We start from the raw sequence: 22,868 nt of genomic DNA, 5'->3' as shown, positions 1-22,868 counted from the left end.
TTTTTCTCTCACTTTATTTTTCTTAAGATTTCTCTTTGTGGGAGGATTATGTTTACTTTTACAACATGACTATTGTAGTAATGTATAAAAAATAAATAAAAGTAAAGTGCTCTAAAAAAGAGTTGGGTACAATTGAAATGACAGGAAAAAAATATCAACATTGTCATCTTAGCTGTTGTCATCATCATCAGTGCCAATGCCACAGGAAGTAGAGAAAAATTATGTGCTTAAAAACTCAGTCTACAGTACATGAACATGGCTCAAATAAGATTCAAAATTAAATGGAAAATGTTTGACAGAATAAATAAAAATAAAACATAACATAGATAATGGTAATTTGTGATTTTAAGTTGATATAACTCCCTCAGGGAACCTAGTTCCAGAACTAGGTTCAACAAGTATTGTATGAGTTTGTTCTTGAAGAGAAGATGTTGACATCAGGGATATGATGACATGACATGTGTGTGAATTGGATTTGGGAATGTGGGGAGGGAAGGGACTGTGCAAAGTCATCATATTCACTTTCCTCTTCCAGAGTCAGTTGGGTCCAGCATCCATATAAAGATCAGGACAATTGGAAATGGCTCTGAATGCAGTGGGAGACATTGATCTTTTTAAGCTAAGGTTTTTAACAGGTCTCACCTATTTAGTGATCTCAGCTAGGTCAAAAAGAAAAGAAGCAAAGAATGGCCTCTTTTGCACAGTTTCCCTCTCTTCTCCCCACCCCCAAACCAAAAGTGTCTGGCTGTCTCTGTCTCTCTCTGTTTCTGTCTGTTTCTGTCTGTCTCTGTCTGTCTCTGTCTCTGTCTCTGTCCATCTGTCTCTGTTTCTGTCTCTGTCCATCTATTTCTGTCTCTCTGTCTCTCAGTAATAAATTGAAGTAACTTGGCATAGAGGATAGCTGACCTCAGAACCTGGAAGATCTGTGATTAAAAAGTCCCTCTTTTTGTACATTCTGGCTGTGACCTCACACAACAACTCTCTAGATGGTATTTCTTTACTATGAGCTCATGAAATCACAAATCTAATCAAGAAAAGAGCAAGAAGATGATTGAGTTAGACAAACTGGCTTGTTTAATCATTCAGCGCCTTTCTCTGACTCATGACTGAGTCAGAGGGAACAAGTGTCAGATCTCATTGTTGAAATCTGTTCTAGTCAGTTTTATTCACTTCATTGTCATAGATTTGAATAAAAATACTTGTATTTTATACTGTATGTTGACATAATTATGGATGTGTAACTTAATGTTCAGAAATTGTTTTGTTGTTCAGTTATTTCTGTTGTGTCCCCATTAGAAGTTTTCTTGAAAAAGGTGATGGAGTGGTTTGCCATTTCCTTTTGTAATTCATTTTACAGATGAGGAAATGGAGGCAAACAGGGTTGTGATTTGCCCAGGGTCATCACATAGCTAGTAAGTATCTGAAACTGAATTTGAATCCAGGTCTTCCTGACTACAGGCCTCTCTATCATCTAGCTGCCATTTTCAGATATACAATTGCTATCAATAAAGTTTTCTCTCATAACAAAGTATCTATTTTTATGGTGGATTTCTTATCTTTGTTTTTTAACCTAACTTTATTTTAGGGTGATGAAGAGACATTTGAAAATTATTATCGAAAACAAAGAAAGAAACAGGCAAGACTAGTATTGCAGCCACAGCCAAGTATGGTAAATATGAGGATTTCGTATTTAGTTTTGTGATCTTGAATACAAATTTGTTTTTATGTAATTGGGACTTAAACTTTCTTTTTTCTTTTAAAGCATGAAACAGTTGATGGCTATAGAAGATATTTCAGTCAAATTGCAGGGTATGTCACATGTAAAAATGTTGCATTTTATTATTTTTGCATTGAAGACCAGACATTACTTGTAACGTATTTTTTAATTGTGTTTTGCTGCCAACTACTTTTTTTTTTTTTTAGGTTCTTTGTGGTGGAGGATCATATTTTACATGTGACTCAAGGATTAGTAACCAGGGCATATACTGATGAACTTTGGAATATGGCACTTTCAAAGATAATTGCGGTTCTTAGAGCTCATTCAGTAAGTGAGAAGACTTTATCATATTACTGTTTAAATTTGTTTACTTAAATAATTTGTAGGTGTACAAGATGGATAATATAAAAGAGAAAATTTAAATCTCCAGAGTGCATCTTAAAAAATTAAAAATTGCTTTTGTGTAGAAGGAAAGGCATGCTAGTGGCTTTTGTTTTTCATGGTAGTATTAGGCTGTGATTTTTAGCATAATCCTCCATTGATTTGCAACTGACTAGGCCTTCAACACATACTCTTATTCTATCCCCAAAGAATATGCAGAGTTAATCTGTTGTTATTATTGCAATCTGGTCTCTTTAGTCTCAACTGACCTCTTCATTAAATCAGTTTGAATAGTTCTGCTCTAAGGGCATTATAAGGTATAGTTCCTAATTATCATTCTAAAAATTGTTTCCACAAACTCCACTATTAAAATATACTTTAATTCTGTCTTGAAAATTTACAAAATGATAAAAGTTTGGCCTGATCACAAAAATGTTTATTTCAAATGTCAGATTACATAGTCTTCATAGTTACTAAGGTAAAATTACTATTTTTTTTGAAAAAATTGAATATTGTGTAATATAAAGAAAATTTAAGTATTACATTTACTCAGAATTAGTAGTTATTTGTTTTGACTATTATAAAATGATTTAAAAATTGATGCTTTTCAGTTATTTGTAGTTTTCTATATATATTTTGAAAAACCTTTAATATATAAATGTTAAACTTTATTAATATTTTATTATTCTTTTACATTTTAAAAGGGGTTCTTAGGTGAAAAGATTTTTGTATGCTTTATTGCAATACAGCAAAAATGTTTTTGAAGTTATGATTGTTTCATTTTGTTTTAGAGACCCCAAATGTGAGATGTAAATAAAAAAGTATTAGTTTTAGAAAATTTAGAAATTAGTTTTAGAAATATTATTGAATGTACCCATGTCAAAAAAAGTCAACTCATGTGAAATTTAAGTTGATGATTTAAAAATTCTATTGTTTTTCTTTTACTGGTGAATTCTTACTAAATTATTTAAATTTTTTTTAAAAAGGATAATCAAAACTAGAATGTTTTAAAGGAAAATATTGAAATAGTTTTATATATATATATATATATATATATATATGACTTTTATTTTATTTTAAATGAGATAATTATAATCATCTAAATGTTCTAATTTAACCTTTTTCCTTTATGAAATAATGTCATTTTATTAGAAAACTGTGATATACAACTTATTCTAAAATTTAGTTCATATGAGTTCTCCACAGATTTCTTTATAATGCTGTATCTCATAGAACTTATAAGTGTTCAGATATTTTATTTTGCTATTGAAATTTTTGCTTAGTGCATTGTCATTATGGAACATATTAGCTTCTACCTAGTCAAAGTTTTAAATTTATTGAAAGTATTATGAGGCCTTTTTTAATATTCCTTGACCAATGGTGTTTGTTTTTAGTCTTACTGCACTGATCCTGATCTCGTTTTGGAACTGAAAAATCTTATTGTTGTATTCGCAGATACTTTGCAGGTAAGTGATATCTTGATATGCAAGTTATTGTTTTGTGTTAGAAAGTTAAAAATTAATATGTAAATAATAATTTATGTTTGCTTATCCTTTTTGTAGATGACTTGTGGCAAGCATTATATCTTCAGAACACTTATTTTTTGCTACTCTTTGTAACACTGTAAATTTTGTTAAGGGAATACAAAATCATTTAAATATTTTTATTTGACATTTCAAAAAATTTGATGGAGATAGTCTCACCATTGTTATAGATTGAAGCTAATGAGTTTCTATGAAAAAAACTCATCAGTGGATAGCTAAGCTTTGTTATGATTAGGAGATATTGGACAAAGGTTCAAATCTTGCTTCCAGGGCTTATTGCTTTTGTGTTATCAGGAAAATTACTCAACCTCTTTGAACCTCAGTTTCTCAATTTGGAAAAAAAATGAGGAACCATATGACCTCAGAGGTCTTAGTGCCTCAGCAGCAGTCAGTTGCTATATCTGTCCTCAAAACCTTTCAGATTTTGTTGACCAGTGCCTGTCAGAACTGGTGCTATACTGGAAAAAAACTGTTAACACATATTTACTTCTATACTAAGGTTTTGAAATAGGACTTTATTGTAACATCAGTCTAAGTAAACTAGAAACAAGCAAGGTAAATTTGCAGTATTAAAACTGTAGCCTTTTTATAGTATCAGTGAAGAGAAAGAACACAGTAGTGGTTGGTCTTGAGGTCAGGATGTTCTTAGTTGAGCTCTCCTGCTCCTGAGAGGTGCTGTGTGAGTGTGAGCAGACTACCTCCCAGTGCTCCAGATAGCTTTCTAGAATTCAGAGGATAGTGTCTGGCATTAATTCATTGCTTGATAGTAAGAGAGTCACTGATCTGTATTCATTGAGGGAATTTCCCATTATACCAGTTAACAGTACAGGTTTTTCAGCTTCTAATGCCATCCTGTTTGTTTTGTCTTTATATTCTCTGTGCCTAGAAGAGTGCATTGCACCTAGTTGGAGCAAAACAAATATTTGTAGAATTAGATTGAATTAAAAATAATCTCTTCATAAAATGTTTTTTAGGGTTATGGTTTTCCAGTGAATCGTCTGTTTGACCTGTTATTCGAAATAAGGGATCAGTACAATGAAACGCTGTTGAAGAAGTGGGCTGGAGTGTTTCGGTTAGTCTAACTAAACCAAAGTACCTTAATGTGATTAGTAAGATTTATTTTAAATACTTAATATTTTTCATTATTTAAAGAAAATTTGTTTATCTTCTAATTCTTCTTAAATTCTTCTAATTAGTGCATTTTGTTTAATGGTGAAGCATTACGGTATAGTGGAAAGAAAAACTGAAACCAGAACTAATTCCTGTGTTTTAGTCCTATTTCTGCTCCTTAATAGCCATAGGATCCTGGGAAAATTTGGTTTCAGTCTCCCTAACCCTTCCTAACTTTCTGACCATCTCTTTAAAAAAACAGCCACAACCTTAATTCGAAGAGATCATCATTTCTCCCCAGACAACTGTAATAATTTTCTAACTAATCTCACTGCTTCAGGTCTCTCCCCATGACAATCCAAGTTCCATTCAGCTGTCAGAGCAATTTTTTTAAGGTGTAGATCTTAACTGAATCAATACTGCTCAGGGAGTTCCATTTGTTTCTAATTACATCCATAACTATACTCTTCTATTTGACATTTAAAACTTCCTTCCTTTCTGGTATTCTCTTGCTTTTGTGATGCTGGCTTATTTGCAGTTCCTTAAACAAGACCTCTCTAATTCCTGTTTCTGTATTTTTGTACTGACTAAACTTTGCCTCTTAATTTCTCTGATTTCCTTCAAGATTCAGCTCAAATTCCACTTACTACAAGAGACCTCCCCTACCCACCACCAGCTACTAATACGTTCTCCTCAAATAGCTTTCCATCTACTCTGTATGTAATCAAAAGTCTGAAGTCCTTAATCTAAATCTTTTAACATTTTAAGTACACCAGTACAGCATTGAATTGTTCCTCAGCTAGTCTTCATTCTCTCTGCAGGCTTACAAACAAAATCATCACCTTTTCTAGTCATGCATATCCTTGATAATGTCTTTTATACTACTACTCATGTACAAATTATTTTTGATAATATAGTGTAATAATGACTTTGTACTTTTCAATTGCTTCTTGGTTCATCTGCAGTTTTGATTCTATTGCGATTGTGATATTCTATGATATGCAGGCATTAAGCATTAATGGGTAAACATCAGCGTTAAAAAGACAGAGTAGCTTGAGATCATTGAAAATACCATGTGATTTCCCAAATCTTCTTCCTACTGGATTCTGCAACCAGCTCACAGTATCTGAAGTTCTTGTTCAGTATGCATGTACCAATGAACTTAACTTGGCCAAGCTAGTTGAACATCATAATTCTAATATACATTAATCATCCATTTTTTCCCATAAAAGTATAGTTTAAGCTATCTTTTATGAATGGCAATGGATTTCACAGAGAATATCCTGTTGCCTAATAAGCACACTAATCATCCACAAATGGGATCATTTGAACAAAAGTCACAATTTGTAGGGTATATTTTCCCAATTGAATTTTGCACCAGGCAATGCTTAACAACAGTGGTAAATATCTTTGGTGAGATCATAAGGTGAAAATCTAGAAGAGACCTTGAAAGTCTGAAAATTAAGACTCAGGTTAAATAATTTGTCTGGAGTAAAATGGTACATTATAAATAGCAGTCAGGCTTCAAATAGTTCTTTTTTCCATTGTATGAAATCTGCCTCATTTTAATCTTCTTGATATTATTAATCAAGGTATCTGTGGTTAAATTTATCAGAAAATCCTACATGATCCTAATACATGCATCAGAAACACTTTGTTGAGGGAGACCATTTGATTTTTTGTTCTGCTTTACTGTGAGGTGTGCTGTATTTTTAACTTACAATTAAGTATGAGATTTTATAATATGAGGTTTCATATTTTGTATACTTCTCAGTTGTGTGACTAAAGATTTAGACTTTTATAGACATTACTGTATAAAAACTTTCCTATTCTATTCTCATATTTTCATCAAGAATACTCTTTGATAGAAAAATTTTAAGAAATAAAATAAAAAAATTAAAAAAAAGAAATAAAATGAACATATATGTCAGTAAGTATAGCCTTTTTTAGATATAATCCCTGATTTTATCTATTCTTTTGAAATCTTCTGGCTCTGAATAAATCCTGAAAATTGAGTGCTTAATAAGCACAATTTCCTCTATATGTGTTTGGTCAAGAACAATGGCTTTTCCTAGTTTTATTCTTTGAGTACTATTTTCACTTTCTCTGTACTACAGTGGTAATAACTAAATGCATTTGTTCCCCCCTGTCAAAGTTAATGAAAAATTGATCACAACAGAAATGTTGATGGATTGATTCATTTCTTCCTCATTTGTTGTCTTCCTTTAGTTTTTATCTATATATAGTCTTGAGATAACTTGGTTATTTAGCTCTCATGGCAGGCTTTTTGGGCGCTCACACATGTTCTTGATGTTATCTTTTATACTACTTCAGATATACAATTCATTACTGATAATTTACTGCAATATAAAATACAACATGTATTTTTCTATTGTTTCTTTGGGTCATCATAGCTATCTACTGTTTCATGATGTATTATACTGCTCATGATTTTCCATCCTTTTACTCTTTTGTAATGTTTTACTGATGAGTCTGTATTCCAAACTGATCTTGTCTCTTTCTACTTCATTTCTTTAAGGAGATTGTTTGACTGATGATGGTTTTTTAATTCTTTTGGCCTCATCATGATGAATTTTATCAATAGTTAGGCTGCTCTAAGAAATAGCAATAATCAAAATCAGTATAATTTCTTTTTTGTATTTCCTGTTTTTGGAAACAAACAATAATTTGTTCAAATAAAACTTGAGTGGAGCTATTGTAATTGAATAGAATTAACAAATGAAACTTGAGAATTTTCTAGTTGAGAATTCTGATATTATGATGGAAGTAAAATAGTTTGGTTGTAGCTAAGTATTAATTTTTCCATATAATTTTTAAGGGTGTTTTCAGTTCTTATTCTGTTTTTTTCTTTCTTTTTTTGTTTTTTTCTTATTCTGTTTTTAACAGAGACATTTTTGAAGAAGATAATTGTAGTCCTATTCCAGTAGCAAATGAAGAAGAATATAAAATAATCATTAGTAAGTTTCCCTTTCAAGATCCAGACTTTGAAAAGGTAAGAACCAATTTCACTTGCAAGAATATTGTTAAAATAATTTCTTGTGATTATACCATACAAATTTGACTATAACTGAGAATAAAATAAATGCTTCTTCAGAGCATTTATATTTACTGAATTGTATTTGAAAAATTATGCAGAATAAAATCACCATTTTGATAACATAATAAGCCCTTTGAAGGCAGGATTATGTTATATTTCTTTGTATCCTTGACATTATTATTCATATAATGTGTAATTATTGTAATAATTGTTAAATAATTAAAAGGAATGAATATTTCCTTCCCTTAATATACATTACTACATGTTTGTTCTAGATGGATGACAGTAAATGTCCACTGGAAAAACATATTCCTAAAAGGATGTATTATAGTTATTTACATAAACTGGTTTTTGTTTTTATTATTATCTCAATGATTTAAACATTTTAATTTAAATTATTATTATATTTATTAGACATCTTTTAGTGCTGACACATAAGATATCTGAAAGTAGCTACATGCTTTGTTCCTTGCAGTTGTATCAGCTGTTAAAGTGAAAACATTTTATAGTTCCTTTTTTTTATTTAAGTGTTTCATTTGGTCTCATATCTTGTATTAGAGAAAGGATCTGGTTGGAAGATTCACAGAAAATTGTCCTTGGGAAGCTGGTATGCAGCACAAATAAGTAGACAAAAATGAAATTGTGAACACAAAATATTTAGCAACACAGACAGATCCATCCACAACAGAACTGTGTCATCCATGTGAAAATGATGATACAGGTTCCAGATTTGAGAGGGAACATTCTTTTTTAAAATTTATTTATTTGTTTTCACATTACTACAGTAGTCTTGTAAAAGACTCTCCCCCCATGAAGATAGAGAAGCCTCAAGAAAAATAAAGTGAGAGAAAAAGAAAAAAATGTACTTCAATCTGTGTTCAGATATCATTAGCTCTGATTCTGGGTTGAATCACATTCTTTATCATAAGTTCATCAGAAAAATTGCTTCAATATTTTTTTCCTACAGTTGCTTTTGCTAACTGTATTTCCCTCCATTCTATTCCTCTCCACTTCCACTTAATCCATTCTCTCCATCCTTTCACTTTGTCCTGCCTCAAAAGTATATTGTATCTGACAGCCCTCTCCCACGATCTTTCTTCTCTTCTGTCACCTATGCCCTTTCCTTTCTCTTTGTCCCCTTTTTCCCATACTTTATCTCTCATTTTACTTCTATGATAAGATAGATTTCTATTCCCTATTGAGTGTATATGTTATTTCCTCTCTGAACTACTTCTGATGAGAATGAAGGTTCAGAGAGGAAGCATTCTCAATGAGACATAGATGCAGAGGGGGAAATTCACCAAACATATTTATTGATACAAACCCCAGAAAATTTTCTTTATTGAATTCTGAGATTGGGTTAGGGTTTGAGGGAGTAATTAGGACTCTGGGAGAGACTGTCAGTACACAGAGACTGCAGGCAGTTAACAAGATTTGCCCATTTGATACAGAATCAGAATGAGTTAGGGGTGATGGAAAAGTACAGGTCTCTCTTATTGTTTGTATGTATGCTAATGGTCATTAGGACCACCTAGCCTAACTGACTCCAAATTGGAGCCCTGTCACTTAAAATTATGACATCAAATGTTACATTTCAAAAATCACATTAATATTAGAAATTGAAGAGATGCCCATAGATTGGGGAATGGTTAAACAAATTGTGGTTTATGATTGTGATGGATTATTATTGTGCTATAAGAAATGACAAGCAAGATGATTTTAGAAAAACCTGGAAAATGAAGTAAGCAGAACCAGGAGAACATTGTACATAGCAACAGCAGTATTATATGGTGAAGAAATGTGAATGACTTAGCTATTCTCAGCTATACAATAATCTAAAACAATTGTAAAGGACTAACGATGAAGTATACTATCTGCTTCCAGAGAAAGAATTAAAATTGCTTGAATACAGACTGAAGCATGCTATTTTTCACTTTCTTTAATTCTTTTTCTTTTACTTGAGACTTTTTTGTACAAAATGACTAATATGGAAATATTTACATGATTGCAATATATAACCTATATCTAATTGTTTAATGTTTCAGAGAAGGAGGAGGGAGGGAGGGGAGGGATAGAATTTGGAGCTCAAAACTTTAAAAAAATGTTAAAAATTGTCATAACATAATTGAGGAAAATTAAAATATATATGTAAAAATAACAAAAATAACAATTATCATAGTAAGCTTTAATTCATTTATCTCAGTACTTCTTAGTAAGTCATAAAGAAGTTAAAAATGTATCCATATGGGGCAGCTAGGTGGTGCAGTGAATAGAGCACCAGCCCTGGAATCAGGAGGATCTGCATTCAAATCCGGCATCAGACACTTACTAATTGCCTAGCTGTGTGTCCTTGGGCAAGTCACTTAACTCCATTGCTTTAAAAAAAATTTACAAAATTTAAAAAAATGTATCCCTAATGCTGTGTCCCTACAATTGATTGATTGGTGACAACTAGAATTTTAGTAAAACTTTTCTTTACTTCCTTGAATGCCTCGCTCTTGTAAATAGAACTTATTAATTCCCATGTATATACAGAAGCCATTGATTATCTCATTTCCAAGCTAGCCATTATTCCTTTAGTCCTCTTTCAAAATATAACATCTTTCTTTACCGAATTTTTTTTAAAGGAAGATGTGATTTTGTGTTCTCTACATTACAAATTCCTACTATTTCACTTTTCATATTATATAGGAAATAGTAAGTAGAGAAATAGAGTCTTTTTGTTGGGAGATCATCAGAAAAGAGTTAAGCAACTAGTGATTTGTTAAGAGTACAGTCTTTTGAAAGATTGGTTACATTCTAGTGTTATAATTTTCTTTTTCCTACTGAATAATATGGATATTATAATGTTTTTGCAAAAGTGTTATTTAAATCCAGAATACTTTTTTCTTTCTGTACTTATGCTGTAATTTTCAAATGGGTATAGACTAGTGGAGTATTCTGTTATAACCAGAGTACCTATATCAAAAATGGATGAGCTATATAGCAGGGCAACCATATCTCTTATTTTTATGACCTAGGAAGGTTTCAAAAATTCTTTGGAACCTCCCATATTATTAAGTTGATTAGCATTAGAGATATCAGGAGTGGGATTTGTTTGTCCCAGCCACTTCCTACCATTCCTTCTATTTGCCATTCTTATAATTTTCTAGAAATGCTCATATGAGATATCCTTATATCTTCCTAAACTGACTTAGAATCTAAATGAATTGGATAGAGTAGAACTTGAAATAGACTTCTTATAGGGAGGTTCCCTGAAGAATTCTCTGGAACCAATGGAAAGATTTGCATACAAGTTCGCGGTCAAGGATCTGTAGTCTTGAATTAGTTTTGTATCTTGACTTGTAAAATAGGGATTTACTGAAGGATAATACCAGTGTGAAAATTTATTCTCTACTATGAGAGGAGTCACATTTCTTCTTCAACCACGCTAATCTTTTGATTATGAGTACAAAGTAGCAGACAACTGAGTATGTCTAGCCATAAGAGCACACAGATGCACAGTTCATGCTAGTCACACTTTCTGATAACATATCTAGTTTAAGAAATCATTGTTATACAAGTTCTTCTCCTGTTCATTAGATACATACATATCATCATCAGTAAGTATTTGTTAAGCACTTAATATATACCAAGCACTATGGAATATTTTGGAAGTACAAAGAAAGGAAAGAGTAATTCCTGACCTCAGTGAGCTCTCATTCTAAAATGGGAAATAGCATGCAGACAACTAGGTAGATAAAAGAAATGTATATTTACTGCATACACTGTAAATGGGGAATTATCTCAGAGGGAAGGTACTTATGGGAGCTGGGATAAGATGGGGGAGGCCAAGAAAGGCCTTTTGCAGATGGTGGTATTTGAATTGAGATTTGAAGGAAACCAGGGGAGCCAAGGGGCAGGAGGGGGAACAGAGAGAGAGAACATTTCTAAGCTTGGGGGGAACCAGTGAAAATGTATGAAGTTGGGGTATAATGTTTGTGTATAGCAGAAAGACCAGTACAGAGTATATAGAGTTTGTAGAGGAGAATAAAGTTATAGAAGATTGGAAAGGTAGAAGGGAGTCTGGTTGTGAAGGACTTGAAAATTCAGAAGATTTTAGATTTGATCCAGAGAAATCAAGGAGCCCCTCAAATTTATTGAGTAGGGGAGTGACATAGTTATTCCTGTACTTTAGGAAGATCACTGACAGCAAAGTAGAAGATGGACTGGAGTGGCCAGAGAATTCTCACCAGAGAGGATATTATTATAATCCAAGCATGTGGTGATGCTGCATCAGAGGACTGGTATGTGAAATGGAACAAAAGATGTGAAATTAGACAATACTTGACTACAGATTGGGTATGTGGAGTGAGTTTGAATGAAGAATGGAGGATAAACACTGAGGTTGAGTCTGGTTGGCTGAAAGAAAGGATAATGGTTTCTATGACAATGGTAGGGAAGTTTTGAAGAGGAAATTTAATTTTGAAGAGGAAAGATAATGAGTTCAGTTTTGGAGATGTTGAATTTGAAATATTTATGGAACATCCAGTTTGAATCTCTAGTAGGAAATTGTTTTATGTGTGAGTGGATGTCAGGAGAGAGGTTAGGACTGAAAAAGTAGATCTGAGAATCATCGGCATAGAGATGATAATTGAATCCATAGGAGTTGATGAGATCTCCAAGTAATATGGTGTAGGAACTGAAGGGAAGGGGACCAGGGCATAGTTTTGGGGACATGGGACACTCACACTTAGGCAATGTGATTTGGATGAAGATTCACCAAAAGAGATTGAGGAGAAGCTATCAGCCAGATATGAGGCAAGCTAGGAGAGAGCAGGGTTATGAAAACCTGTAGAAGAGAGTATCCCAGAAGAAGAGGGTGTTTGAGAGTTTTAGAGGTTACAGGATGAGAATTGAGAGGCCATTAGATTTGGCAATTAAAAGATCATTGGTAACTTGAGAAAAGGTAATTTCTGTTGAATGATGAAGTAGGAAAAGGGGGTCATTCACCATAAAGATGAAATTTAGGATGATAATGATTGGGTTGGATGGATCAAGTGCAGTATTTTTTAAGTATGGAGAAATCATGGATATGTTTCCATATATGAGAAAGCCAATAGATGGATATTGAAGATTGAGAATGATAAAGTGTCAGATCTGCTGGAGGAGATGATGGAAATGGAATCAAGGGCTCATGTAAGGGAGTTTCTCTTGATAAAGAATCTTGTCTCTCTAGGTGAGACAGAGGTGAAGACAAATAGTGAGAGAGGAGACTTAGATTTGACTTGAGGAAAGAAGAAGCAGGAGCTCTTGGCAAGTGGCTTTCAGTTTATTTCAGTGAAGTATGAGACTAATTTTTGATGTTGAACTGGGAAGAAAGGATCCCATAGGAGACTTGAGGAAGGATGGAAAGGAATAGTGAATTGATTGTAAAAGATATAAAATGATTACCTTGCTGCAATGAGAGCCCAGTTGAGATTATGTAACAAAATTGTAGTGAACTCTGGTTCATGATTTTCTCTAACTGTTTAGCAGTGAATAGGAGCAGAGGCAGCAGGTGGTGAGAGTAATCCATGGCATGATTGAGAAAAGACAAATTGTTTAGTATGTGTTTACATATAGAAATGTATATATAAATACTCAAATATGTTTATACACATAACTTTGTGTGTATAATTTGAAATATTGTATCATTTTAAAATATTTTTATTTTTAAAAATTTATTTTTAATTTAAAAATTTTACTACAATAGTCATATTATAAAAGTAGACCTATTCCCCCCCAAAGAAAGAGGAACCTCAAGAAAAATAAAGTGTGAGAAAAAAAAAGTGTGCTTCAGTTTGTATTCAGATACTATCAGCTCTGTTTTTGGGATGAATAGCATTCTTTAACATAAGTCCATCAGAGAAATTCAATATTTTTTTCCTAGAGCTGCTATTGCTAGATGAAATTATATTACATTTTGTTTCTGCTATTTATAATTATATAAAATTATTGTTGTGTTAAAAGTCTTGACTTTTGAGGAGGATGAGCAGTAAAAATATTTCTGACATTTCAAGAATGGCATTAATTTTTGTTTTTTGATTCTACAGCATTCTTTCCCAAAGAAATTCCCAATGTCTCAGTCAGTGCCTCATATTTATATTCAAGTTAAAGAATTTATTTATGCAAGCCTTAAATTTTCAGAGTCACTTCATAGAAGGTAAGTATTAATAATGAATAATAAATGAATGTTTAGTGTGGTTTTACTGGAAGATTATAATTTTTTGACTTTGTATATTTATATTTTGATTTATTATGTATATTTGGTGGATTTATATGATCTGTGACTTTATTGGTAGAGAGAACTCTCTTGGTGAAGGTCTTCCTCTACCAGTGCAGATCATTATCTTCCTGGGGCACTGGGGCTCAGTAATTTGCCTGGACCCTAGGGTGATGCATCTGGTTGTGATAAGGTTGGCTCTCTCTCCACCAGTATTTGCTGTCTCTCACTGTTTGATTAGAATATTTTAAGAGACTCTTAACTTTAGTGAAGAGACTTGTTTAATTCAATTACTTTTTTTTGGGCTGTATCTCTCTAGTATTCTTGATAGAGTCTTCTTATAGCAAACAAGCCTGATCAGACAACTAGTAAAAAAGGTAGTGATAAACTTGTAATTTGAATACAAGCTATAAGAAAGGATGTCTTTCAACTGAGAGTAATCAGAGAAGACTTCAAGGTATTAGTAGGATTTTGTTAGTATACAAGTGATGATGATGATGATGATAATAGTAATAATAATAATAAACTATAGCATTTGTATAGAACCTTTTATTTGCCAACTCTTTGTTAAGCATTTCACAAATATAACCTCATTTGATCCTTACAATAAATCTGGGAGGTTGAGACTATTATTATCTCTGTTTTACAATTGGGAAAACTGAGGTTAAGTGACAGCTAAGTAGATTCTGTTCAAGTCCAGACATATGTCTTCCTAACTCTAGACCCAGTGCTGTCACAGATAGATAATTGCCAGCTTTGGAAGGGTGGTGAAGACTTTGGACCCTTCTCAGAATAATGTTTGTAGCTAAATAAAATAAAATACACATGATCACAAATGAAATCAATTATATTGAAACATAGCTATCAAAATATTTAACCAAAAAACCCAAGTTCACACACCTCAGGTTAAAAGTTTTCTAGAAGGCATTTCATGTGGCAAAAATGACATAACAAGAGGCCTGGAGGTAGGGAGGGGAGCTTGGCTTGTGCAAAACTCATTTTGACTGAATCCATTTTTGGTACACCCATGAATTACAATGCATTGAATCTTTGTGAATTTTCTTTGTACCTGAAGTGTACTAATTTTACCGCTAGATGGTGCTTATGTGACTTTGGTTGTATTTAACCCAACTTCAGTCTTATTAGAAAGAAACATAAGATCCTAGGATTTCAAAGGATAATAGAATTAAAGGCAGAATGGATCCCCAAGATCACCTAGTCTTCTAGACCCCACATTTAAAGATGAGGAAGTTGAATCCTAGGGAGGTGAAGTGACGTAAGGTCATACTGAAAGTAAGTAACAAAGTTGGAATTCTTACTCAGGTCTTCTGATGCCAAATGAATCACTTTGCAACATCACTTCTTAACAAATCATATTTTTTATGAATAACTTTGGGGAAGTTAAGTGGTGTAATGGATAGAATGTGAGACCTAGAGTCAGGAAGACCTGAGTTCAAATCCAAGCTCAGACAGTTGCTTGTAATATTTATGTAGACATTCCGCAAATCAGGAACGGTATAAACAAATAGACAAATGATTATTTTCTAAAATAGTTTAAGTTTTATATTTAACTAACTTTAACCTCTAAAGTGTCTTGCCTATGTAGTGTAGTAGTAATTTTTCTTCAGAAAATCTGGGTTTTTATTTATATGTGTATGTGTGTGTGTGTGTGTGTGTGTGTGTGTGTGTGTGTGTGTGTATGCCTGTTTCTGACAGTTCTTCAAGATTTCATAATTTCATTTTTGTACTGATTGTACTTCCTCTATGCTACATTATTTATTTGGGAGATGCTAGAGGTTTGTACCTTTGATTTCATTAGAAGGGGAACTTCTCTCATGCAAATCAGTAGCTATTAAATTACAGTGTAGGATAACTGGGACAAATAAGTAACTCTCATGAAGTCATAACAGCATTGGAGTGGGATTTAAACCCAGGTTTTTGAACCCAGGCCAACTTTCTAACAGTTAAGCCATGCTTTCTTTAATTCCATAATGAAATATACAGTAAAAACATAAATAAAAATTATTTTTTGACTTTTGCAAGGCAAATGGGGTTAAGTGGCTTGCCCAAGGCCACACAGCTAGGTAATTATTAAGTGTCTGAGGCCGGATTTGAACTCAGGTACTCCTGACTCCAGGGCTAGTGCTCTATCCACTGTGCCACCTAGCTGCCCCCCAAGAATTTTTTAAAAAGCTCTCTTTTATGACAGTTAAACACAGTGAAGCAAAACACCTTGACCATGACAAAAAAATGTATTATCTTACTTTGTACTCTTGGAAATTACATTTACATTAAGAATTGCAAATTGATCCTCTGGAGTCATGATAGATCATTTCATTGATCAGAGAGATCAGAGAGAATTCCTTAGTTTATTCAGTTCCCATGAACCACTTCTTCACTCTACTCTGTTGTCTATAGGGATGTTTATACCATTGATTTTGCCTTCAATCACACAATATATTAAATTAACATACAGCAACCATGTTAAACAGTATATCTGCAAAAGTATCACCTTTCCTTGTTCATAAATCTCCAAATTCCTTTTCCTCACAATTCAGAACCTCATTTTTCATCCTCATCACAATCTACAGTTCCTCTGCACCTCACTTCATTACCAGGGAACATCCTTCCTCTAGCTACATTATCCCCCCTTCTACATCTTGAACCCTTGTTGAATCAACTCAACTCTGCCACTCCATAGTACTCTTTAATCCCCCATCCTTTCCTCCCATCTGTGATCAGTTTGTCAAACTTAAATCCTGGATTACTCATGTAATTTGTTTCCTTTCTTCTTGTTCATTGCTTCTGAACAGAGATGAAAAAAAAACACAAAATTGTTGTGGTTGGGCCCAAACAAATTTATCTGATCTCAACTAGTTCCTATTATATCAGGGTAAATATTTTATTCATCCTGGATTAATTCTAATCTCCATACTATGAAAGACAATTCCAAACCTTCTTATCTCTCTTCAGCTAGAGGTAGTTAGTGGCACAATGGATAGAAACTAAACTGGAGTTCAGATTTGACCTGTCACTTACTATGTGTTTGTGACCCCTAGACCAGTTGCAAATTCTGTGTGCCTTAGTTTTCTCAACTTGAAAATGGGGATAAAAGTACCTACATTGCAAAGTTATTGTGAGGATCAAATAAGATATTTGTAAAAAGTGCTTAGCACAGTCTTCAAGACTTCCATGTTCTCATCCCTGAACCTCACCTATTAGTTGGCAAAAACTCTGTCCTCCCCCCACCCCACTGCTTGGCATTGATTGACTATCCTACTTGGTATAGTACTTATTCCAAACCTTCTCGAGAGATGAGAGTCTGCCATGGTACTCCTCCCTCCTACCTCTCAACTGAGAATCTAACCTCATACTTCACTGAAAAGAAATAGAGAACTTTTCCCATGAATTTTTCTATCTTCCCTCTTCAGATCATTTAGATATTGTTTGCAATTATTTCCTACTTCATATCATTCCCCTATGACCAAAGAACCTCCTTATTTAAGACCAGACCTCTATATGACCATTGTTCCCATTTTCCCCCTCACTTCTCTAGAAGTTCGCCTTTCTGATCTTCCCCATTTTCTATCAATTTCTTTCTCAAACTATTGAATTGTTTTCCTGCACACAAATATACCCACGTTTCCCCTATCCTTATAAAAACAAACTTGTTCTTCTCATTCCCACTAACTTTTTTATCTCTCCTGTCTTTTGTGGCTAAGCATCTTGAGAAAGCCTTCTATATGTGGTTCTTCCTACATGTATATAGTACCTTCTATATGTGGGTATCTACTTGCTCTTCTTTTCATTTTCTTCTAAAACCTCTGCAATCTGGCTTTTTGCTCTCCAAAATTACCATTGATTTCTTAATTGCCAAATCTGTTGGCCATTTCTCAGTCCTTATTCTTCTTGACCTCTCTATAGCATTTGGCATTGTTGACAGTCTCCTCCAATCCCACTGTCATTTGGTTATCATTTTCTACCACTCCTGTTTTTCTTTTTTGGTTTCTCCTTCATGTCATGCCAACTAACTGTAGGAGTTCCTCACAATTCTGCCTTGTTTTCCTTTTTCTTTATTTTCTATCTAACTTAGTTATCTCATCAACTACCATGATTTCAATTATTATCTCTATGAGTTCAGTTTTCAGTTCTGAATATTTAGTACTTGTCTCATGCCTGAGCTGGAGTAAGTCATCATCAACTACCATTTGAATATCTCAAATTATATATACTGTGGGCATCTCAAACTCATTATATTTCCCTCCCCCTAGATTTTTCCCTTTTTTGAATCTTCTTATTACTCTCAAGGATATTGATCCACATTACCCCTTAGTATGATCCTCAGCTTCTTACTCTCATTCTCTTCCCTTCATCTAGTCCGTTGCCAAATTTTGTCATTTCTCACTTCATGATATCTCTTGTATATGTGATCTATCAGCACTTCGATCCTCTGCTCGAGAAAGAATGAATAGGTTTGTCATTACTATATAAAAATACTAGGAAAGTAGGAGTCAGGTTATGAAGAGCTTTATCTTTTTATTTTAAATTTTGTTATAAAGAGCTTTATCTTTTTATATTAAATTTTATTTTTTTTTTGGTCAACAAAATATCTGACCTCTTCCATTCCCAGTTTGAGAATTTACAAAATATTTATAGTCAAACAAAATGATTTTCCTCATGTGCTACATAAAAAAAGAAAAAAAAGCTTATGTTTGGATGTACACACATTTTTGTTGATATGTCTTATTTTGCATTCTTAAGTCTTTATCATGAGGGGGTAGCATGTTTCATCCTCTGGAATTGTAATTGATCAATTTTCTTGACAGCTAGCTATTTTCATTTTGGGATTTCTTTTATGAGATGACCATTGGATTCTTTCTATTTCCCTATTGCCTTCTGGTTCTGTGAGATCTGGGATTTTTTTTTTTAATTTCTTGAAATATGATATCCAGGTTACTTTTGGCCATGGCTTTCAGGTTCTCTAATGATTACTAATTTTTTTCTCTTCAGTCTGTTTCCTAAGTCATTTGTTTTTTTCTATCTTACATTTTCTTCTGGTTTTTGGAGTTTTTTACTTTGTTTTAGTATTTATTTCTTGTTGTCTCATTGCGTAATATTGGTTTTATTGGTTCTAATTTTCAGAAAGTTTGTTATTTGGTCAAGGTTTTACACTTCTTCTGTGATTCTAATTTGTTCCTCTAACACTTTAATTTTTCTTCTAACACTTTCATTTAATTTATAAAAACATATATTACTCTTTTTCCTTTTTAGGTTTTTGCAAGGCAATGGGGTTAAGTGGCCTGCCCAAGGCCACACAGCTAGGCAGCTATTAAGTGTCTGAGGTCGGATTTGAACTCAGGGCCTCCTGACTCCACTATGCCACCTAGCTACCCCTATATTACTCTTTTTAAAAAAAACTCTTGCTTCATTTTTTCCAGGAATTCTAATTGAACTTGTGCTTAAGTTGTATTTTTCTTTGCTTGTACATGTTTAGGTCATTCCTCTGTGTTAGTGTCTCTGTTACTATAAATAGTTTTTGTAGTGGAATTTTTTTTCTTTGCACATTCTTCCAACCTGTTTTATGACTTCGTTCTTGATGTTGTCAGAGCAGCTTCTGTGTACTTCTTAAGGGAACATCTGGAGTAACCCTACTGCTGCATTCTTGGAGTTATTCCAGAATCTCAGGAACATCTTAGTCTGAGGATCTACAAAGTTTCAGTTTTCCCAAAGCACTCTAATTCAGTCATAGTCTAATTGCTGCCTCCTTGGTCTGTATTTTGCGGTCTGACCTAGTTTTGGGTCTGAGCAACTGTAGGTTGCTGTGGAATTTAGTCCCTATCAGCCAGTGCTAAAGACCTGTTAGTTCAGAGCAGCAGAACTGCAAACTTGGTTCTGGAGTCCTGCCTTCATTATTCCTATAGTCAAGATGCTGGGACCTTGATCCCTCTCTGCTTCTGTGTTTCAAACTGCACTGCTATGCTTTAGAACTACACTCCCTTCTAGGGCCTTCAACCAATCCTCATTCCAGAATGCCACCCTTTGGCACTGTTCTTTTCCTCATTTGTCCTGGATTTGACTCAAAGCAGACTAGAGGGTGACAGCATTGCCAGATAGGACCTATTCATGTACCTTGCTTAAGATTGTGGTGTTCCAATTTGTATGCTGAATCTCACCTTGCTCTTGGGTACCTATCCCTGAGTGCTGAATGCTCCTTGTGGCTAACTTCTGGCAGACCCTATCTCCAGTGTCCATAGACCTCTCTTATTTCCCGATACTGTTCTGGGTTGGAAAAGTGACTTACTATGATTTTTTTCTTGGATTTACCAATCAGAATTTGGTCTGGTGTATTTTCTAGATCTATTATGTTGAGTTTTTCAAAAATCCTCCAACTTTTTCCACTACTTTGCAATCTTGGCTCTGCATCTGTTCTCCTTCCCCTTTTTCAAATGAAGAAATGACAAATAAAAGAGTTTATATTTAATCCTGGGGGTAATATGGAGTTACAGGAGCTAATTGAGAAGAGGGGTGACATAGTCAGATCTACATTTTAGAAAAATCACTTTGGAAGGTGAGTAGAGGATATATACAGAGACATAAGACAAGGTGGCTGGTGAGAAAGCTATTACAATCATTCAGGTGAGATGGGATCAAGGTTTGAACTAGAGTTTTGGTTGTATGAGCAAAGAGAAGGGACTATCTACAACACAATACAACACAACACAACACAATACAAATGACCAGATTTGGTCATTTGGTATTTGGATATATGGGATGAGTGAGAGTAAAGAGTCAAAGATGATATTGAGATTTCAATTCTATATGACTAGAGAGATAATGATAATCTCAGGAGTAATAGGGACATGGTAGAGGGGGAGAGTTTTTAGGGAAAGATTATGCAATCTGCTTTGAACATGTTGCCTTCATCTAATCTGGTATAGTTAAGAGGTAGCTGGTGATGTGTAACTAGCTCAAGAAAGAGACTAGGGATAGATATGTAGATTTGAGAATTATCTACATAGAGATGATTATTGAGCTAGTAGGATATGTAAGATTATCAAGTGAAATAGTATAGGTAGAAAAGAGAATAGGACCCAAGATATGACACAATTATGCAACGGATACTGAGTGATAAAAATAAATTAGAGGACTTTAGACTAGGACACTACTACCTCTTCAGTTATTCAAGGGAAAACTGATTTTATCTTTCACTCCAAGTGAGATCAAATCATTAAAATTTTTGTTAATATTTCTAAAAGAGGTTGGAATTTTATTTATTTGTGTGACCTTAAGCTCTTTGGTTCTCAGTTTTAGTATGTGTAAAATGGGGGGTTTGGAATAGTTGATTTCAGAGGTCCCTTCCAGCTCTAAATGTCTGACCCTATATTCTTGTGAATCAATCTGAATTTGAATGAGAATCACCTCTTCAACATCTTGAACAAGTTAGTCAATCAACCTTTGTCTGAAGGCTTCTGGTGAGGGGGGAGCCCTCTAAATCTGGCCATAGCTCATTCTACTTTGGGACAGCTGTAATTATTAGGCAGTTTTTCCTTTCATTGAGCCTAAATCTGTGCCTTTGAAACTTCTTTCCATTGCTCTTAATTCTCCCTCAGGGGTCAAAAAGAACAAGTCTAATCCCTCTTCCATCATTCAAATACTTGAAGACAATTATCATGTCTTCCCAAAGTCTTCTCTAGGTTAGATATTCCCAGTCCTTTCAACCAATCTTCATAGGCATGATCAAAGTCCCCTTTACCATCCTGGTATTCTTCCTCTGTGCTGACTAAATGGATCTGATGAAGGACAGATATTTGAACTGCCCCCTCTAAACTTTTATCATCTGCAAATTTGATAAGCATGTTATATATACCTTTATACAAATCACTGATTAAATGTTAAATAACATATATGCAAGGACTGACCCCTGAAGCACTTTTCTAGAATCTTTCCAAGATGTCTGTAAACTATTAATGACATACTGGTTTTTCAAACACCCTTGAATCCTTTTAATTTTACTATTGTCTAACTCAACTCGATTCCTTTCACAAGGATAGGTTGAGAAATTTTGTTAAAAGCTTCACTAAAATCTTGGCAAACTGTATCTTTAGTATATCCTTCATCTGAATACCTAGTATCCCTTTTAAAAAAAGGAAATGAGATTAGTCTGGCATTACTTGTTCTTGATCAAGCTATGTTGACACTTTGTGATTACTGCTTCCTTTTCTAGGTGCTCATTAGCCATCCTTTTAATAATAAATTCTAGAATTAAAAGGGTAAGTCAAGCTTAGCATTCTATAATTTACAGACTCTTTTCTCTCCTTTTTGAAAATTATGAAAACAAATGTTTTTATCTCTCTTCAATCCTGTGGTACTCTTCGCATTCTCCATGACGTTTCAAAATTACTCACAGGTAATTTGGTAATAACAGCTGCTTTTTCTTTCAATATCCTGTGATAGAGATTTGGGCTTATTGACTTGAATTTATGAAATAAAGCTAATTTATCTCTTATTTCAATTTATCTTTGTTACATGGTCTATATTTGTATAAACTATGTATAAAATAAAGAACAATAGCTGCATACTTCTGGACAGAGATTATGTTAACTTCTAGTGCCATTTTTGAAAATATCAGATAGGAGTATGCCTAATAGGGAAGATCTTGTAATGATTTTGATCATATTCACATGAATGTAATAAAATAAGACAAATTTTGCTGTGATTTGACCCTACCAGAATAGAATAATTTCTAAAAGTTGGAATCCTGAATCTGTCACTCACACCATTCTCGTCCATTTAAATAAAAACTACTTTTAACAT

The 22,868-nt window shown here is 33.6% G+C and overlaps 1 protein-coding gene across 4 annotated transcripts in view; it reads left to right on the top strand.

Moving 5' to 3' along the window:
• Positions 1 to 22,868, top strand: part of EXOC6 (exocyst complex component 6) — a 218,378-nt gene that overhangs the window by 103,034 nt on the left and 92,476 nt on the right. For all 4 annotated transcript variants that reach the window (XM_074233356.1, XM_074233354.1, XM_074233355.1 and 1 more), the window contains exons 9-15: positions 1,586 to 1,669; positions 1,763 to 1,809; positions 1,924 to 2,044; positions 3,493 to 3,564; positions 4,617 to 4,714; positions 7,660 to 7,765; positions 13,885 to 13,994. In XM_074233356.1, coding sequence (XP_074089457.1) covers positions 1,586 to 1,669; positions 1,763 to 1,809; positions 1,924 to 2,044; positions 3,493 to 3,564; positions 4,617 to 4,714; positions 7,660 to 7,765; positions 13,885 to 13,994 — 638 coding nt within the window. The remainder of the gene's footprint in view (positions 1 to 1,585; positions 1,670 to 1,762; positions 1,810 to 1,923; positions 2,045 to 3,492; positions 3,565 to 4,616; positions 4,715 to 7,659; positions 7,766 to 13,884; positions 13,995 to 22,868) is intronic.

This window comes from Macrotis lagotis, chromosome 4 (assembly GCF_037893015.1).
Source record: "Macrotis lagotis isolate mMagLag1 chromosome 4, bilby.v1.9.chrom.fasta, whole genome shotgun sequence".
Taxonomy (NCBI): Eukaryota; Metazoa; Chordata; class Mammalia; order Peramelemorphia; family Peramelidae; genus Macrotis; species Macrotis lagotis.
Note: the sequence above shows the minus strand (reverse complement) of the source record. Positions and strands in the feature narration are given on the sequence as shown.